Here is a 22,254-nt window from a genome sequence, read left to right on the forward strand (position 1 = left end):
TGATTAATCCAATTGGGTAGAAGAGCATCATTAACTAAGCAAACTCATCACCATCCAAACGCTGAACACGTATTTCAGACTTTGAAAACCCTGCTGCTTACACTATAAGAGATTACTCGGCACCTTGTATATCACATCGTCATTAATAATTCATATATAATTACTTTTTTCTTTACGTAATAAGTAAAAATTTGTTGTGACTCTTATTGAAAAGTCTGAGTTGCGAGCGAAGCGAAAACGTAAATTTTTGCAAAATCTATTTCTTTTCAAACCGACAACAATATTGCTTTAATGGGGCGCTAATATCTTTTCGTGGTGACGCATTGTTACTTATTTCCAATTCCTTTCTTCTTATTCGGTCAGCACCCTCTTGCTTTCAGCGCCCAGGGCAACCGCCCCGCTCGACCCCGTGGACACGGCTCTGATTACATATGATGCCGTTTATACATGCTGTTTATACTGATACAAGTTATTTCCTAGTTATTCACATTACTTTTTTCATTATTTAAGAAAATTGTTTGTGTGGAACTCTTAATACAGAATCAATCGAGGAACTTAAGATATGTATCATCGTTCCCATTTCGGAACAAAAGAGTCCATCTCACACACACATGAAAAGCCTGCCGTTGTGGAGGACTGTGAATAGTAACATGATGTAACTGAAGCCCTTTTCCCAACAGCAACGTAAATACTGGGGAAAAAGCTCGACTTAGCACCCCTCTGACCAACCAAACCAAAAAGCTCTCCCAAATATTCGCCCAATTTTGCGCCTCCCAATCCGACGCCCAGAGCACAAGCCCCGTTTGTGCCCCTAGTTACGTCACTGATTTCTAACCATTGTTATCTTGAACTTTGCATAATTTGAGTTGACAAAATCAATCAATTGCTTCGCTGTTAAACTAACTAGCTCCCTCTGGATCTTGTATTATGATGAAGAGTACATATAGCCTATATGCTATTGCCTTTTATCTACAAAATAGAGTTAATCTTGGAATTAGTATTTCAAATATTTCATGTGTGATGCTTTAAAAAAAGAAAAAAAAACTCAAAGCAACAAAATTAAGTTATACCAATTGAAACGACTCTGATATTTCGAAACAGTTAACTTATTTCAAAATATGGCTCATGATTAATTTTATCTTATGGGAGCAAATATAGGAAAAAAACTCCAAAATTGAATTAGGACTTGTTATTCCACAGGATATAAATAAAACGTTTTTAAACATAAGCAGAAAGTTTTCAAGAATGTCAGTGTTCAGTGCAAACTATTTCCTGTATTTATCAATGACTGTTAAATACTGTCAAGCATTAGCAAATTTTATTTTTCACACATTTCTATTAGGAACTGTCACTGGAGAAAGTTCAATCGTAACACGAATGATATCAAAAACTCTGTATATAGGTAAAATGTGTCATTCTCTTCTGCTGCAAAAATGAAATAATTAGTCTAAGAAAACAAATAATGAATTTTTACTTCTGATAATACATTAACACCTCAGCAATATGTTGTCTCTTGCTGTAAATTTTAATTAGCATAGGTTTTTCTTAGCTTTTTTTAGATGCAAAATATAGAGCAGTTATGCGCATTTTCATATCTCTTGAAAGCATCGAATGCAGTGTGAATCTAATTTACGTACCGTAATAATTTCTTAAATTAACTATATTGAATAAATAAAGGAAAGTTTATATGAACAAGTTTTTCTTTTTCGCTTGCTCTATATATAAGCTTGCCAAATTTACAATATTTTTATCGTACTGTAATTTATACACATTTATTTTACAAATTATAAGAGTAAAATATTTACAAATACATTTCTGGTACATAATATGTATAATAAAATAACCACTTAACTTCTAACACCGTCGGTTATAATCCTAATTACAACTAATATACTTTTATATTCCATCAAGCCTATGCGAGGGGGAGCCTACTGTGAAACTGGAATCTCAACCACTACTTGGTTTTGTATTGAGTTAAAATTCCCCACTTAGAATCAAATCTGGGAACGCACAGCACTTAATCAGAAACAGAACAATCTTGATTACGAAATTACACCTGCTTCGCCAAAGACTTCTCAATCGCGACTAGAAATACAATCTTGGCTCCTTGCTAATTTACGTATAAAACATGCAAGCCTTGGTATCAAATTAAATTTGCATTAATTTGGCGTCTTGTTTCCAGTACTGGCGTCTACGTCAGAAGAAAAGTTGTCTAATGATTATTATTAGTTTTTTTTCATATGTTAGAAATACTAACCAACTTACTTTGTAACTTTTTGATGTTCTTCAAAGTATTTTATTGTTCGTTAATATTTAATGAAAAAAAACTGTAGGAAAGCTTTGTGAAGATATTTAAAAATATTTTACTGTATCAGGTTCAAAGGTGTTTAGTTAATCTTCTTAATAAGAAAGATCATATGTCACATTCCAATCTGTTATAGCTGTTAGTATTAAGGGCCCATATAAACAAACAAAATACTTTTGTTAATTCTACAATCTTAGAGAATATAAATAGCATTAGTAAGAAGGGAAGCAGACATGTAATGCTGGAATTATCAAATGCACTCAGAAGAAGAAACATAGACACATTCAAATACGCAAGGTTGTGGTACCATTCTGGACACGGTACTTGCATCAACTTCCTTGGAGTTCAACCATAGAAGCACTTTGTCAGGATTTGGAGACGCATTGCCTTTGGTTTATTTTTTCTTCTACCTCGTGCTCAACGCTTCTCACATTTTCCTCTTAGCATTTTCTTTTAAGGGAAGCGACGAAGTGGGAACCTTCCATCTCGAAAGGACAATAATACTTGGAGACAGCTCCTTCGTCTTAGCTGACCTTCCGCTCCTGTAGCACGTTTTCGAAAAGAGAGTCCTGTGAAAAATGGTCCATTTACCTTACACTGACAATGACGAGAGCAACACGTCTTGGAACGCCAAAAGCTTCTTTCAGCTCTTCTTCTCAGCGCTTCTTTTGCCTTAAAAAGACGCAAACGATATGAGCAACAAACGAAAAGGTTAATTTTGTTTTAAAAAGTATACGTGCCATTAGAAATTGTTTCTCCAATCTCAGTAGCGTAACAAAGCATTCTCTATGTGGCTAATTAGAATTCCTTTTGTTAAAGAAGGAGACTAGATAATAACAGAATACAAACATTTCTTTAATATCGAACAGTACAAATTTCGTTATTACAGGTTCTTTGTAATATCAAATAATTTTATGAAAAGTATGACATATTGTTACTTTTCAAAACAAAAGCCATCTACTGTTTCTATTTATCACTTATGTCTACCCCAGTAATTGTATGACTTGTATTACTTGTTTTCGTTGTTATGAAAATAATATTTTAATAACTCGTTGCCTGTAGAACTCACACATCATTTCAGTAATAAAATATATGATAATCTTAGGAAATATCGTCATATCAGAACCATAGTAACGTAACTTCATTTTCATAGGTTTACAGAAGAGAGAGGAAAAAAATTTACAAAAAATTATAAGGTAGTAAAACATTATTGAATAGCTGTCAAGCCATTATAAAGTGAATTTTAGTAACGGTCAAATGACGGATAGCTTACCAAAATAATGATTTAGTTTCAGACCACAGACTTTCTAAATGAGACATGTTCCTGTGACTCTGAACAAAACTTGTCTAATAGGAAAGTTCTGTTGTGAACATACGTTCTGTATATTATGTTCTTCAGTTTCTTTTATTAAACACAAATCGCAAACACTAAACATTGAACTCTAAGCACTAAAATAATATTCAGTAACTCTCTCCATCGATATCACTATAATTATCTCCATCATTGTCACAACCGGTCTTTCAGCTTCTCTTCTTGAAGTGGAATCATTCTACTATATTTTCTTTCAGCTGAAATAGTTTCTTCGGTAGCGTCTTGAAATTTGAACATATTTTAAATGTTGTTCTTGACAGTTTTTGAAGAGAATACGAGAAGGTATTAAAAAGTTCGTGCAATCACTGAAAAGGTAATTAACTACGAACCTCTTCGGAGAAGTGTTTTATACTTAGGTCCTCGCATGTTACCCATGCGAATTCTTTACTAGCTTGAACAACTCTTTCTTTCCTTTTTTGCAGGTAAATCACTTAGGATGCGCTTATGCATAAGCTTGAGGTACGAGGCGTCATTAAGTTCCTTCATATTCAGGAAATATCAGCAAAGCAGATCCACGAATGGGTGGGAAAAGTCTCTTGGTATGAAAACCCATCCTAAGAGATGGTATACAAGTAGAAATGGCGATTCGAAACTGGGCACATAATCACCACAGAATCTTTAGAGTAGAAGACCATGTTTCACTGGTGATGCCACTTTGACGGAGAAAGTTGAGATGATAATGAAAGCCAGAAGGATGACCATTGAAAGTGTTATGTGTGCAATGGATATAAGTTACGAATCTGCCAGGAATATTATTCACAAGCTGCTGCATCATCAGAAAGTGTAAGCACTTTGGGTGCCACGACTGCTCATATCTTTCCAGAAGAGAAATCGCGTGGATGCTGCAAGAGAAATGTTGCATCGCTGTGAGGTGGACGAAGAGGATTTTTCAGCTGACTAGTGACAATGGATGAAAGTTGGGTTTATCTTTATGCTCCAGAAACAAAGGAAATGAACAAACAGTGGAAACACCTCTTCTCACTCACCCCTAAAGTGGCACGAGTGCTGATTCTGCCGTCAAGGTGATGCTTTCTGTTTTCTGGGACTGTGAAGGTGTTATCATGATAAATTACCTACCATATTGGCAAACTATTACCAGAACATATTATTCTCATCTTTTGACTAAGTTACGAGAGGAATTGAAGAATAAAGTCGTGGATTGGTCACGAAAGGGATGCTGCTGTTGGTAGACAATGGACCAGCTCATTCCGCCCATGCATTGATGACGAAAGGAGTGGAATTAAGATATGAAATATTGATTCAGCCCCATAATCATCAAATCTAGCACCAAGTGACTTCTTTCTCTTTGTAGAAAATAAGCGTCCACTCAGATGACGCTATTTTGGCAGTAAGGATGACGTTATTTCTGACGTTAGATTGTGGTTTCAAAGCCAAACTGCAGACTTTTACAAAACGGGCTTACTAAAATTCAAGAACCGCTGTCAAAAATGTGTCGCTGAGCACGGTGGCCACGTAGAGAAGGACTAATGGCATTATGGTGTTAGAGTTTTCAGATTGGATTTCTTCTATGTGATTGCACGAATCTTTTTATACCCTCTATTGTTAATATCACTTTTGTGTAACTGGAAGGGTACTAACTTATCCATTAGTCTTTCCTTCCCTTACAGTCAATTTTCTTATTCTTCAACATAACTTTTCAATTGATTCAAAGTCATCGAAGTCATTGTGGCCAACTTTAGGAACTTCATGCAGTCATTCCTGTTTTATCTGGACTACAGTAAACTAACCACAGGGATCATAAATGTTCCTTGCAGCTTTCTCAATACTTAAATTAACTGAATCCCACTCCATTAATGAATGCCTCGGCTCAAAAAAGCATTAATTTATTTCAGGAAATGTTCAGTATCTGTACAGCACATACGGACATGGTACACATGTTAACACCAACAATTTTCTCTTCTGCAGGTATTAGAGAATAAGAATATGGTACCGTCATAGGCAATTTTACTAAGGCTATCAAACACATCTAATGCTATTTAAATTGATCCTCTTTTAGTAACAATCCTCTTTTAGTAACATTCATGCCACATACCATTTGTCTTTATCTTTATAGAAGTGTTGTACAGAGTTAGGTTATGCACAGCTAATCTTTCTTTGTAGAAAATGAACTTAGCAGAAATGGACAGACAGTATCTAGCAGCTTCCATATCAAATGCCAGCAAACATCATTCTCCAGCAAAACTCTTTTCTTGATCTCATTTTTTAAATTGTCGGGCTGACTCTTTAGCATTTAAATATTCAAAATTTTCTTTTTGGTCTCCGTCTATATCTTTCTCTGAGAGGTTTTGGAAGTGATAACCGAAGTCACATTCATCCCTTCTTGGCACATGAAAAGCCAAGGTAAATACTTCGTTGAACATTTCCCTGTAAAGTCAATTTTTTATGATCATTTTTCTTTACATTGTTTTCTGTGGAGGTCATACATGATTTGTACATTCAGATCAACTAGGAGATGCAGTCTTGTACTACGGTGCCGAGAGTAATGAGACTGAATAAGAGGAAAGGATCTTGCGTAATTTCTATTTTTTTTCACTACTTTAATACTTGGAGAATTACAGCCTCTATTATTTTGGGATATCATAAGTGTATTTTTGTCTGGTTTCTTCACTATGTTTCGTGCAAATATTTCTGAAATAACACACGTGCTGAGGAAGAATCTAAGACAAAATTTAACATGCTTGCCATCTTTCAGTGGCCATTCAGTTGCAGCATTTGGGAATTCACATTTGCCACCCTCCAACAGAAATATGACCTACATCATTAGACACTGCATTGTTGACTTCCTTTCCGTATTGAACACCGCATTAGTTTTCCGGCTCGAAATTTTGGAATACGGGACTCCATACTTCATTTTTACAGAATTCTAGTCCCTTTGTCTAGGAATAGAAGCTATTGTCTGGATTTGTTTTCATTAACGTTTGTTTCCTTCTATGTATAGAAGAATGCAGTTCAGATATTTTTCACATACTTTATTCACACCTTGTGTATTATTATACATTTTTTGCACAAAAATTCTACAGAATTTCCTAAAGTAAATAAATTTCTTTATGTTTTTCTTCTGAATGAAACAGTCAGACAAGTACTCATAATTCCTTATAGGGGCTCTGAAGGCCATGATTCACTCTCTGCGTACGTCACTGACAGCAATCAAACAGTGAAACAAAATGGAATTATATGATCAACTTAGGAAATTGAAATTATTACTTCGAAAAATATTTCACCTCTCAAGCAGGATGTCCAGAGAACATTCACCATGAGAGCCTGAACTGATGAAAGACACCGTTTGAGAAATCCAAAGGCATAATTATTGTGACTAACATCTGGATTTCTGTCCTTCGGCAGAGTATCATAGATGCAAAATACGTTGTTCTCCATCCGAACAGAGTGAGTTAGTCCATAGTCTAGCAACAGCAGCATCCCTTTTGTGATCAATCCACGACTTTATTCTTTAATTCCTCTCGTAACTTAGTCAGGTTATGGGAATATAGGTACTAGTAATAGTTTGCCAATATGATAGGTAATTTGTCATGGTGACCCCTTCACAGTCCCAGAAAACAGAAAGCATCACCTTGACGGCAGAGTTAGCACTCATGCCACTTTAGGGATGAGTGAGAAGGGGTGTTTGCCCTGTTTGTTCACTTCCTTTGCTTCTGGCTCATAAAGATAAGCCTGGAAAGGTCAGGCACTTAATTTCTCTCTTGGAAAGGTCAGCTGTGTTTTGGTCATGAGACTTGAAGATTAGTGATAGGGCAATTTCACGTAGAATACTGTAACTTAACCATAGATTGCTGTTAGATCGTCTGTATAAACTGGGAGTAAGATATTTTCTTGGTAATAACCATAATTAAATTTGACATTAATTTGAAATCTTACGAATATTGAGCTTCCTTCTGTAGTGATAGCCAATAACAGTTACAAAACCTTTCGAGAAACTTTCTTGTCATTGAGCCAAAGATTTACATCCGTCTTTTTATGAAAACCTCTACAGATGATTTTCTGAAAATTTGGCAATGGTTATCAGCTACGTTGTGCTGATACAGCCTTCTGTCCCTGCTCTATCTCTCAATGATATGCCATGATGTTAATGCATACACATTAGCATTGTACACAGTTTGCATCCTGAATTTATGATGGATTTTATATAGATTTTTCTTCTAACTTGCATGCTGTTTGCAATATTCTTCTCATCCTAAATTATTTTGTTCAATCTTATGCAGTTCTAACATCAGTTAATAATTATGTCGTCCATAATAACCATCGTCCTTCAAATTCATTCATTTCCATTCGATTTCGTTTTTAGCTTTTCTGTAAAATTCATTTGTCTCTAAATTCAAGCATTGTTTCATTAGCTTTCTTAAAGTAAGGGTCTTGCTTTTTTGTTTATTTTTAAATTTATAAATAAATTATATTTACTTTAAGTACATTAAAAAGTTTGAAACTACCTTTAGTTTTATTTTGAATAACTCTGTCTCTTACAGTTAAGAACTTAAAAGGGACTTTACATTCTCCAACCTTTTGTATTTTAAATGTTTGTAACCTGTTTTTAAATTACGTTTCTTTTAATTCAAAATTTACTTCAGTTGTCTCTTGGTTTGTTTCTTTAAATATATCTTTCTAAATGGAAACAATTCGGTAAATTTAAATCTGTTTTATTCGTTTTCATGTTGTTTGTTTAATACATCCAATCAGTTCTACTTTTCTCAATGAGGAATAACCTCTTATTACTTTTCTTTGCCAATCTCTTTTATTTTAGTTACTTTATGTTTATCTAAACTTTTCATCTTACTCTTTCTTACTTTCACCACTTGATTTTATTTCATTATTATTATAACGTTTATAGCAGTATAATTAAAATTCACTTCTTTACTATAGAGATTTGTTTTTTTGCTGATTTACGAGAGTTAATATTCATACGACCCGTAAAAATCCTTATGTTTATTAACATATTCTATTAGAAATTTGGCCTATATGGGAGTAACATATCAATGTCACTAATATTATATTAAAAACTAATTCACTTTTAAGAATCTACCTCAATGATCATCACTATCATTTATAGGCTCATTTTTTGTCAGTATCCCAATTTGATTCTTTTGTATAACTTCTCCCTCGTTTTTCTTGTTCTTTTAAAAAATTCTTTTTTTAACACTATTTCTTTCTCTTTTAACAATATTTGGTTTTCTATTAATGCAGCTAAAAGTTTAAAATCTTGATGAATAAAGTTAAGTCTATCATATACTAAACCACAATCCTTCTCCATTTTTATTACATAGAAAATCTTTAAAAATGAATATCTGTACCATGTTTTCTTAATAGACCTTGCAAAACATTCTTCGCAGTTATAAAGGCTTTCCATTTAGTAAATTAACGTTCTCAAAACATAAATTTGCTTAATTTTAGTTAATTTTCCCATTAAAAATAGAATATTCGGGTAAATATGATATACATTATTGTTCTACATGTCACTTTCAATTGAATGTCACCCAATGCATGCAGTCGACAATTGGTCCGCATTGTTCAAGTCGTCCCGCAAACTGTAGCTTCTTCTTCAATTTCCCCTAACGATGGCACACATGCTAAAGGCGAACATTGACATACTTACTACTTGTAGTCCAAGTCATATGAATATCAAGATATTTTTTTCTTACAGATTTGGATTTTAGCAGAGATTTGAATCTTTTAGAAACCAGTAACAGTAAGAAGGAACGAGAAATATTAACGGTATGGGAAGAAAACAAATACTTGAAAGATGGAAACGAAAACCTTTAAGAAATGTTTTTTTCTTCCTTGAAGACATTGTATAAGTTATTATAAAACAATTTTCCAGCTGAAAACTTTTAATTCCTCTGTACAACCTCAGATAGGGAGGAAGAGAATTCCATTGCTAATAATTTGGAGAAGGAATTTTCTTCAAGGAATATATACTTTGTATCTTTCTTTCCTTTTCCTTTCTCTCTTCTTCGTAATCTCCTTCCAGAAAAGATGATAGTAGTTGGTTTTCTTAATCAAATACATGGGTTAGTTCGTTCCTTTCTTTCCGATACTTTATTAAGGCCTGAAGGTAGCAGAAACTAAGAAAAGCTTCAGAATTGATAATAAGGAAATTTATGCCCAGCCCTGGTTGGATTTTAGCAGAATATTAATTCAATTCCTCTTCGAGAAAAGCGCGGGTACGTATTATTTTAAGACTATATGTAAGAAGGATCATAAAATAAAAGAATGCTTTCACACACACACACACACACGCATATATATATATATATATATATATATATATATATATATATATATATATGAAATATTAAGTCCTTGATTATAAAAACGAGAAAAATTAATGCAAATTAATTATAAATTTAGGAGAAAGTATAGGGTACTTGAAGTATTATTTAAAGAATTAAACTTTTCTTCCTATTATTTAGATTCTACTTTCGTATTAATTGTAATATGGAAAGATATAAATCAATAAAGCTTTTACAGATTGTGCACTTTTCTGCCTGCAGCAGAACTTCCGAGTACTAAAATCCTATAGTTATTTCCTTGAAGTTTATTTACTTTTTATCAAATGGCATATATATAAATATGTAATTCTTGGCACAAATGTTAACACCATAGTTCGATTTTATACCAAAGAATGACCAAATTGCAAAGCCGTACCAGTAAGAGTTTGGCTTGTTATCAGATTTATGTATTAATATTAATGTTCTAAAATTAAATATTCTTTTGGTTGCATGCTTTTCTTGTTAGGAACGAGAGAAGTTCACATTGTTTTTCTTATGATTGGTATCAGTATTTTATTTCGAATTAATGGCCGTAAACCTTGGTTTTCAACAAGCTCTAAATCTGTCTTATGACGTTCATTTTGACACATCGACTCGAAGAGCATTTTAAATATTTTAGGTGTTAGAAATGTAGAAACAATTCTTGTTTCCCTGTGTCACTATTCCTCATTTTGAACATACAGCTCCTGAGTGAACATTAATTGTGTCAAGAGGGTGAAAATTTTCCGTGTATTTTCCTAGTTTTGCATAAACAAGAAAAGATGAATATAAAACATTCTTAAATAAGTCATCTTCATTAAAAAGAAACTGGCGATAATAAAAACATAATCTTGAGAATGTTATGTTTTTATTATTGCCACATAATCTTGAGAATGTTGTTTTTATTATTCACACTGACCAGGAAGCACATAATGGCTAACTACCTAATAATGGTATTTCCATTTTTTATCTCGCAAGGCAGTATGAATGCTATTTAGCATGGAAGCAATGAAGGATTAGTATATGACTTAAAGCATGGGCCATCATATCTACATAAGCAAATAACTTAATTCCATGATCATATCGGGTCTGACATTGAATTATATGTCAAAGGTGTTCAATTAAGTTTAGATGAGTTTAAAGAATATTACAACAATTGATATTAATCACTGTGCTCCTCAAACCATTGCAGCACGATATTGACTTGAGACAAGGAACGTTGTCCTACTGAAAGATATCATTATCAGCTGTAAACATGTCCGACATGAATTGATTTACGAGATTAGCAAAGGCCTCTTGATAGTTAGGAGCATCCCCTCCCCTCCACACACAATACTGGATCCATGGATGTTCACATGAAAGTTCAAGAAATCATAAGGGGGCTACCACCGGCCTGTGGTTATCTTTTGTGCACTTCTTTAGAAACTATTCGCCTGCAAGAAGAGAGATCCTGATCTGACCATTGATATGATGAAGGTAGTATCTTTATTCATCGGATCATATAGCGTTGTATTTGATCGGCGGTTCGACAAGTGTGAATTCGAGTCAGAATTCACGATGTCACGCTTTAAGATTGGTACAGGCGTGGGGCGTCAGCTGCGGATGCACATATTTAACAATCAACGGCGAACTTTGTGCTTAAACATACTCGTTCTTTGTCCATTGTCCAAGTCTGTTGTTGTTTGAGCTCAGTTTGCACCGTATTCTGTTGTACCAATTTCAACAAGCCACGGCGTCCGGCATTTTTAATGAGACCTAGTACCCCTACTTCTTGTGGTTTGGTGCTGGTTTCAACTTTCTTTTCATATCTTTAGATAACGGTAATTATAGTAGCTTGGCTAACTCTAAAAAAGTAGTACGTTTTCCGAAATGCTCGTTTCCTGCTGTTTGGCCATCGTATTTTGGCCCCTATTAAACTCCAATATATTGCAGGCCCCATTTTATGCACAAATCTTACACTGACTAATGATGTAATATCCCTGCCAATGTACGGAGAGCAATTCTGTTGTACGCCCATGCCTCTCACGGCAGCCTAACGATTTCGCTCAAAAATTATCGGATGGTGATAATATTTATGCTGTTTAGTGTTTATCAAAGATAACATGAATAATATTAAGGAAACACTCGAAACATTTTACCTAATATATAAGAAAACTTAAGAAGTTGTTAAATTTGAATATAGAGAAGAATATTTAAAAATAACTGAAAAGAGATATGTAGAACTTGTACTGATGGAATGGGTTATTACATGGTGTGGAAATGGTATGAGTAGCTAGCCAGGAAGGAATTAATTAATCGGGCAACAATAATGAGCTGAAAAAGCAGAATAGAAGATTGTCAATTTAAAAGAAACACTCTTTATCAGTATCAAACTAATAAAATTTATTGATAAATTAATAAATATTTAATGCTTTGTAACATTTTTTGACTTTACCGTAGATATTCAGAACAACACTAGAGATTATTTAGAAGAGAAAGACATATACATATTTTTATATCTTGCGGAAACGAAATCAGAACTAGTAGAACATCTATTAAGAGATGACGATAACTTCTTGTGTACATTTTGAAAAGATAGTACAAACTATAAATATGTATATACCGTGTATGTTATGGGAGACAACTTTAAAGAGAGATGTATTACTTAACGGAAAGTTAATTTTGGATTTTAGTAAGTGATATAACGAAGAGAGTAAACTTTGTAAGGAATACGAATAGGATAAAGAACTTAATAATACGCAACGTACAACGTATCTGAGTACGAGCACCAACGAATTACAATTGGGATGTTAACTAAATAATAAATAGATGAAAAAGAATCACAGAGAAATATTAAACTAAAGAAGTTCCTTCTAAAGGGGTTTGAAAACTAGGAGAAGAGAAACAAGGTATTTTTTTTCAAAATATAATAGACATGAACAACCTGTCATTGATGCTATTCATGACCTAGGTAAAGACATAGAAGAAGTAGTAAAAGAAAATGCAAACTCTGTCCAGAAAGTTCGATGAATGTGTCTACATTTCGAATGAATTATTCTCTTACGTGAAACAGCAGTTATTGGTCTTCGTCGTCATCGATCGTAATGCACTTCTGGGAACGGCAGTACAAGTTCTGCAATTTCCTGGTGTACTTACAACGATACTTGTATTCTAACACCTTTGTTATATCTTTATTTATATTTGGGGGCAAAATGTAATTTTAAATTATGCACAAGCTGTTCAAGAAAGGAAGAAGAAGAATATGAAAAGAGATATAGATATAATTTCTCTTCTGGTTGTTATGCGATTATATTTTGTTATAATAGTGATTCGACTATGTGAGTTTAGTTGTCATAACAACGAAAAATAAATAACGCATAAGAAAGGATACACCTCGTTAAACTTACATGTACAATTTTTAAAGAGTGTACTTGTTTAACTTGTTTGGTACAATAAAAGGTAAATGGATATTTTGGATACACTTCATGGATACACTGCATGGATACACTTCATGCAGTGTGTAAATGGATATTTTGGTATATCAGTAGCCTTAGTGATATAATTATATATATGAACTAAGGACCTTTGAGTTTCGTTACATATAAATTTGATGGTTACGCCCAGGATTCTAGGAGATTTGTGTGAAGTTAAGTAAACAATCTCCTACATAATTAACTCCAGGATTGCAGATTGATTTTAATGTTACGTAGTGATTTTGCTAAAAACATCAAAACGGAGTATACTTTATTACAGAGTGGCAGAAAAATTTTCAGAAATATCAAAATGAGTCTTTCTATTGAAAATACAACTGAATCAAATGATAATGGGAAGATGAACTTATTTGACCTAGCCGATCTCATTAAACAGCTGAGCCAAGATTTTAGTTAGCAGATGGGACAATTAAAGCAAGATGTTGGTCAGCAGATGGGACAATTATAGCAGGAACTGAGGCAAGAGTCTGGTCCGCAGATGTTACAATTAAAGCAAGATTTTGGTGACCGAACGAATCAACAAACGGAACAAATAAATCAACGAATTGAACAGTGATCTTAAAATTGAACAGATTATACGTAGATTTACTGAGGTGCAAAATTCCGTTGAAGTAATAGAAACTATAGTTAATGATCACACTACCCAGTGAAGATAATAACCAGATTAGAAAGTTCCAAGAAGAAGTGAACTCTATTAAAGAAAGTCTTGTTGTTGCTAATGAGAATCATGTCAATGCTCATGCGAATGGCGATAGAGCTCTCACTGACATTATGCAGGCATCCCAGTATTATCATCGAAGGAACGTGAGAGAAAGTGACTCATCTGATTCTTCAATAAGGAGTGATAGTGAGGTTAGTATGGACCAGCATCGGAGAACCAATGGTTTCTCGTAGCATGAAAGAAATCATCCTGTGAATTCCCTTCAGGTGAAGGATAGGAACAGAGGTAAATTTTTCCGTGTCAGTGAAATCAAATCTCTTACAAAGTTTAGTGGAAGATCTGATGATATACCAGCTAGTATATTTATAGAGAAATTCGAAGATGAGTGTGATCTAATGGGAGTGGATGAATCTAAATTCTTAAAAATTCTGCCACACGTTTCATTGCCTCCCTGTTCAACTTGGTTTAAGGCTGTCATAGTTAACCTGCGTAATTACTCTGATTTTAAGAATGCGTTATTATCCCACTTCGAAAATGACTTTATGTTAGCTAATAGGGATGCATTGATTCGTAATAGGCATTATCATCCTAAACTGTACCGGAGTATCACTGACTTTGTAATATCAGCTTATAACGAGTTGAAATCAATTAATCCTTTTCAACCTGAATCTAGGATAATAACATCCATACGTATCTTATTACCCTTTAAGCTACAACAAATGTTAATTTCGGCTCAGTGTGTCAACTTCAACCATCTCATTATGATTGTTCAAAATGTTGAATGCCAATCTATGATGCAAAATAACAATAGAGGGCAGGCTGACCCTAATCGTAGCCACGTTAATTATGCCTCTGTCCGTAATATCAATGTTCAACAAGAGGATATTTCAAATGTGCGAAATAATAATAGATTTCATTCTAATGGGAGAACAAACGAATTAAATTTTACCGGTACTCGAACTGAACCTAATTACAGGAATAGCAATAGATATAGTAAACCTAACACGTTTTCACGAAACAGGCTCACAGGTGGCAGGAATTCGCAATATAGAAATCGGAATACAGATGAAGGATGTAATAGACAAGACTGTACCCAAGATTGCGCTACGCAATGTAACTTAACTCAATCCTATGATAATATAACGGAAACTAATGTTGCGGCGTCTGAGAAAACCGTATTCAATTGATTTTTGTTTTATTTCACTATAAATACCGTTATAATTTCGTATGTTGTTCGTACTTTATTTAAATTCTATATAGATAATATAAATGTATAATTCATCACGTACTAATGTAGATGAATATGAATAATGCTTATCAAAGTTCTGACAATTATGTTAATTTTTACTATGTTGTGATATTAATTATCGTTTTTTGCTCTGGATATTGTCGATATTTCAATTTTAATTTGTATTTTGTTGGAATGTATGATATATTTGATCCTTTCTTGTTTAAAAGAGCAATTATGTAAATATCATAATGATATCCGTTTCACAATCTTCTTAGTTTTGCCCGATAAAATAATATAGATTTTGTTAACCTTCAACTTATAACACGTATCAATGGCCACAAAAGAACTTAAAATTAAACAACTTCTATGCCGTTATCTGAATGTACCTTCTGTAATCGACGTTGAAGTGCATACATATTTGAAATGAAATTAATTAAAGATATGCCACATTGACTTGATCCCTAGCCTTCCGTAGCAAGCGCTGCTATCGGCTGAAGGAATTCCACACCCTTTCTCTCGCTTAGCAACAGCTGAACCCTTATTGGCTCAACGCGTGGGTGTGTGAGGGTGTGAGCTTTAGTTCGCATTTTTGCCACGGCTCAAGACATTTTGGAAGCACAATAAGAGGATTACGATAAAATACAAAAAATATATGAAATGAAATCTTTGAGTTTTACGTCCCGCGGTTATGCCGGTGAGGCTAAAGGAGACGGTGACTATGACAAATGAGTGAAATGGTGGAATTAAGAAAGTGGGATTAAACGGGAGAACCTCGAGAAAACCCACGAGCACGGTGTTTGTCCACCAGAAAGTCCACACGGCGCGAGCTGGGATCGAACCAGGGACCCCAATCACCAGAGGTGAACGCTCTACCACTAAGCCACCGCGCCCCCCCAAATACAAAAATAATATTGATACAAAAGTAAAATATGATATATGATTATATGAATTGTAATTTTTATATGTATACGAGGGTCATTCAGAAACTTAAGTAATTAGTATGTAATAGCGAACAGTCCAGGATTTATGTTTTTATAATTTTAGAAAAAAGCTCCTATTGTTCATGCGCCACGATACTTGTATTCTACAGCCTTTATTATATCTTTATTTATATTTGTTGCCAAATGTACTTCTAAATTATGCACAAGCTGTTGAAGAAAGGAAGAAGAATATGAGAAGATGTAATTTGCCACATCTTATGGGATTATGGTTGTTATGGGATTATATTTTGTTATTATAGCGTTTCGACGATGTGAGTTTAGTTGTCATAGCAACGAAAAATAAATAATGCATAAGAAAGGATCCATCTCATGAAACTTACAGGTACAATTTTTAAAGAGCGTACTTGTTTAACTTGTTTGGTACTACAATAAAAGGTAATATCTTGATGCAGTTGTAAAATGGATATTTTGATATATCAGTAGCCTTAGTGATATAAATATATATATGAACTAAGGACTTTACACACTCGTCTTTAAGGATGGCTTTCAGCTAGATTGTAACATTACGTTAAATATCCTAAATGTCCGATATCACCATACTCTTCAGGGCTGATTTCTGCAAACTCCTGGTGTAATCGTCCTTAAGGACGGCTTTCAGCTGGATCGAAACATTACGTTAAATATCTTAAATGTCCGATATCACTTACCATTCAGGGCTGATTTGGGTTTGAATAACAAGAAAAAATCGAGGGATAGAAGTCTGGGTGATAGGGTGGGTGATTTGGTGACACAATCCCCTATTGAGTAGAAACTGTTGCACCAGAAAGGCAGTGTGTGTCTGGGGATTGTCATGGAGAAGGTTCCAGTCACTTTGCATGGCGTACTGGGAGCGTACCAGCTTGATGCGTTGCAGTCTACATTTCAGCATTTCCACGCTTGTAGCGGCATTTAATGCGGTGCCCACAGGAAGGAGCGCTTTATGGATGAGAGGCTCAGGATCAAAGAACGCGACGAGCATTGTCTTGATGCAAAATCTCTCACTTCGCACTCTTTTGCTTTTCGGTGACCCTGGACTCCGTCACTTTATACTTTGACATATTCCTTCAAGGCAGAACTCTTAGGTACCAGGTCTAGTTGCCCGTGATGTTCAGGAAATTTTGATCTCGATTCGTGTCGATAAGATTTCCACAGATGTCAAACCGAAGTTGGATTTGTTTCGGAATCAAAGTGCGGGCACGGTTCGGGAGCAAAAACCGGAATCCTCGGTCATTATGAGGTAGGCAGGTTCACGAGTTCTCACTTCTTCCGCTACCATTCACACTGCCACACGACGGTCTTAGGCAGAAAGTTCCTTCACTTTCTGTACCTTGTCTGGAGTGCGTGCACTTCCAGGTCATCCAGTTCGGGAGGCGTATTCCAGGTTTTTCGCCCTTTTTGGAAACGTTTAAACCATTTATAAATACATTTCAAACTGACGGCACTTTCTTCGTAAACTGTTTACATTTCATGAGTTTCTTTCGCTGACTTTCCAAGTTTGAAACAGAACAGCATATTCGTTTATTGTTCCAGTTTTATATCCATAATTTGTTTCGACCGCACACACTACATGTTCATTCTATGATGTACTGTTTACAAACTGTAGACACAATCACAGCGCCGCTGCTCGGCAACTTCAGACATGTCTTGCTAGACTTGTTCTTCACGGGATGTGACAATGACGCACTATACAATCGTGACTAGTATGACGTCATTTACCGAACTTTCTTGACATAGGGTCTAGGAATTTGATTAATAATCTTGTGCCAATTGTAAAAATGAGCGTACGAACAACATTCTAATAAGAGCTATTAAAAACAAAACGCCACTTTAACAAGAATGATCAGTTACAAACGTAAAAGGTACATCTCTAATACACAATACATAATGTAAATTATTCAAGAATGTCATACAAGGAATTTAAAGTAAACTAGGCAATTATACAGTCGGAGATAAACAAGTACAAATACGTTGTCTTTGGGAAAGGTTCTGCAAATTTCCACTTATATGGCGCTAGTGTTATGCTATTAAAAAGTTCGGAAGAAAAGACCTTGCTTCAATAACTTTTGGAAGATACATAATTTTTAAATTATTATTTTTTTGTGTGTGTTGAAGTTAGCTAGCTATGGTATAGCTAGCCCCCATTGCGAGGGCTACACCTTCTATTTGGGAAAGAGATTTAACATTATTATGGCGAAAAAAGGAATTTCTGTTGGGCAAAGAGACATTTATTAATTTTATTAAACATCCATAAGTTTTTTTTGTTATACGTGAGGAGGTCCTGTTAGTAACAAGCGGGTTTAATGTGCATGATATGAAGGTGAGATATGGGCTGATACGTGTGATGTGCTGAGGATACTGATGATGTTATAGTCCGGATGATTTGGAGGTACGGTATATTTATATAATGCGAAAAGCAGTGAGAGAGGTGTAGACGTGTGGTGATGGCTGTGAGTGTAGGAAGCGTCGCTGTAAACTGTTTCAAAAAATAAAGCGTGTTCGCTATTATAGCGTTGAGTTATGTATTTAGTACGAAGAGCTTCAATATGATAAAGAAGGTGAGAAAATGTGATGCGGTCGTACAATTGGACTTCGTAATTTAATGCGGTAGGCTAGGCGGAGAGCATGTCGTTCCATTATTAACAGCTTTTCGTAATGTTTTGCGCTTGCTAATATCCAGGAGGTAAAACCATACGTAAGAATGGGACGGAAGAAGACCTTGTAGGTGTTGATGAGCGTAGAAGAATGGAGACCTCACGTTGTACCTATGAGACATTTAAGTAAATTTAATCTATTTTTGGCTTTGCTTACAACGGTAGCGAGGTGTGGACGCCATGTAAGATGATGATCAAATATACACAAGTAGCTCACTGTCTTTGATTGCTGTATGGCAGTATCATTGACTGTAAGGGCAAGATGTTCGTGGACTGTATTATTTTGAACACAAAGTTCGTTGTACAATATACTATTTATTATATTGTAAACACACAACTAAATACACTAATTGCTATGCATAAGCAACTACACACTATGCAGTCACACACGCCACATTGACACTTATAAAAAACTATCAATCGTCCAGCGTTGCCAGATACAAAACAAAAGAATAATGAAATGCGGCCGAACATACCGCCCACCTTGAAATATCATTTCAACAATACATATTATTCTACACATTACACTACACATTCTACATATTATTCTTCATTAAATGGAAGAGGAGAAATTTTTACAATTGGTCGTTTGAAGACACCTTTGCTAGTTTTAATAGTAACAGTTCTAACAATATTATCTACACCAGGATGAACAGCAACTACTCTTGCTAAATTCCAATGTTGAGGAGATGTCTTATCTTCCTTCACTAATACTAAATCATTGACCTTGATATTAGCATGTTTACACCACCATTTTGGCCTTTGTTGCAGCCGAGACAAATATTCTGTTTGCCAACGGTTCCAAAAATGTTGGACCAATCTTTGAGTTAATTGCCAGCGTGACAAATGATTGATTTTTAATTCACACAAATTTGGTTCAGGTATTGCTACTAGTGCATCGTGAATTAAGAAATGACCAGGAGTTAATACCTGATAGTCAGTAGGATCAGAAGATAGAGCAGTTAATGGTCTAGAATTTAAACAGGCTTCAATCTGACACAAAACTGTATACATTTCTTCAAATGTAAGCACAATGTTACCAACTATACGTCTCAAGTGGTACTTGACAGACTTTACACCAGCTTCCCATATGCCTCCAAAGTGAGGTGAGGATGGTGGATTAAAATGCCAATTTATATATTGCATCCTGAGGTAATTACATACAGACTCTTTTGAATCACCATTCGTTACAAGTTTCAGTGAGGATTTTAATTCTCTGTTTGCACCTATGAAATTTGAACCACAATCACTGTAAATATCAGTAGGTTTTCCCCTTCTAGCTATAAAACGTTTCAAAGCTACAATAAATGACTGTTGATCCATCACTTACCAATTCTAAATGAATTGCTTTGACACTGAAACAAATGAAGAGTGCTACATAACCTTTGAACAATTTTGAATTTCGACTTTTCATATTTTTTAACATTAGTGGACCAGCATAATCTAAACCGCAATGCAAAAATGGACGAGTTGGTGTTACTCTACCAACAGGAAGTTGACCCATTAATTGAGAGGCTGTTACATTTGACTGTTTGTGACATGTTACACAACTTTCTACAATCTTCCTTACAAAGTCACGACCACCAATAATCCAAAACTTTTGTTGCAAAGCAGATAAAAGTAACTGTGAACCTGCATTGAAGATGCTTTATATGTTCAGATTTTACAAGAAGTTCTGTAATTCTAGCATGTTTTGGAAGTAAGATAGGATATTTGAAATCATATGTTACACTAGCATTTTGCGACCTCCAACTCTCATAACATCATTTTCATCAAGAAATGGATTTAAACACAATAGTTTGCTATTATAAGGTAAAGGTTTTTTCATACGTAAGTATTTTATCTCAAGTGGATATTCTGATTCTTGAGCTTGTTTTATCCAATGTATTAATGCATTTGACAACTCCTTTGTAGTTAATGGTCCACTATATCTTAACTCCTATTTACTTTTACTATTCCTAATAAATCTTTTACACCAAGCAGTAACACGAACTAACCTAGATAACGATGAAAATTTATCTACTATTGTACAGTCAACCTTAATGTGCATGTTGACAGTTGAAGACTTTTGCTCACATTGAACAGAATCTAGATTTTTGCAATTAATATTTACAATAGGTAACTCTGATTCCATCAACCACTTTGGCCCATTCCACCATAGTGAATAAGACTCTAATTGTGACGGATTCAAACCACGAGAACTACAATCAGCTGGGTTGTCTTTGCTCGATGTGTGCGCTCATTTAATAAAAATTGAGTGTTGAATCTCAGATACTCGGTTAGCCACAAATGTTTTCCATTTACTCGGACATGAAGAAAGCCATGCTAACACAATAGTAGAATCTGTGTAACAGACAACCTGTTCAAACTTGATTAACATTGCCTTAATCTACATAACAATACTGCAGCACACAATTCTAACCTAGGTATTGATATTTGCTTTATAGGGGCAACTTTGGTCTTTGCAGCAATCAGGTATACTTGTACATTTCCAGATGTATCTATACAAGGTATATATGCTACTGCAGCATACGCCTTTTCACTAGCATCTAAGAACCCAATTAGATCATATTTCATGTATCAGAAGAAATACACCTTTTGATCTTAATCTCTCTCAACAATGGCAATTCTTGACAATATGCTTCCCACGAGCGAGCAATATCATTTGGAAGTACGTCATCCCATTCAATTTTTAATTTCCATAATGATTGTAGCAACAATTTTGCAACAATGGATACTGGAGATAACCAACCAAGCGGATCATACAATTTTGCAATATCAGATAGTAACATTCGTTTTGGCATTACTGACTTATAAGTGGGAACAACAATAGAAAATGAAAATGAATCACTTGATGGATTCCACTGTATACCTAAAGCTTTTACATTCTCATCTTCATTAAAACAAATTAACGACTGAGTTTCTCTTAAGTGAGAAGGGATACTATTTAGCACATTCATGTCGTTAGTAGACCATTTTCTTAATTCGAAACCACCTTTGTGTAATAATGCTGTTAATTCTGAGTACAATACCATTGCCTCACTACTATCAGTTGCACCTGAAACTAAATTATCAACAAAGAAATCATTCATGACTAATTCTGCAGCTCTGGGATAACAATGACCTTCATCTACAGCTAACTGTTGCAAACACTTTACAGCCAGATATGGAGCCGAACTGGTTCCATAAGTAACAGTTAACAATCTAAAATCAGTAATAGGTTGGTCAACTGTTTCTCTCCACACTATTCTCTGGTAATCAGAATCAGTTTGATCTACCTTAACTTGTCTGTACATTTTTGCTATA

At 34.7% G+C, this 22,254-nt stretch overlaps 2 protein-coding genes across 2 annotated transcripts; both read right to left on the reverse strand.

The window, feature by feature from the left end:
* Nucleotides 1–19,491: 19,491 nt before the first annotated feature.
* LOC145679331 (uncharacterized) lies at nucleotides 19,492–20,271 on the reverse strand. The gene has a single exon (XM_081749916.1). The coding sequence runs from the start codon at nucleotides 20,269–20,271 to the stop codon at nucleotides 19,492–19,494; it is 780 nt and encodes a 259-aa protein (XP_081606042.1).
* Nucleotides 20,272–21,521: 1,250 nt separating this feature from the next.
* Nucleotides 21,522–22,244, reverse strand: LOC145679332 (uncharacterized). Its single transcript, XM_081749917.1, has one exon. It carries the CDS (start codon nucleotides 22,242–22,244, stop codon nucleotides 21,522–21,524), a length of 723 nt encoding a protein of 240 aa, XP_081606043.1.
* Nucleotides 22,245–22,254: the final 10 nt, after the last annotated feature.

This window comes from Thermobia domestica, chromosome 2 (assembly GCF_964235325.1).
Source record: "Thermobia domestica chromosome 2, izTheDome1.hap1.1, whole genome shotgun sequence".
In the NCBI taxonomy this organism is placed as follows: Eukaryota; Metazoa; Arthropoda; class Insecta; order Zygentoma; family Lepismatidae; genus Thermobia; species Thermobia domestica.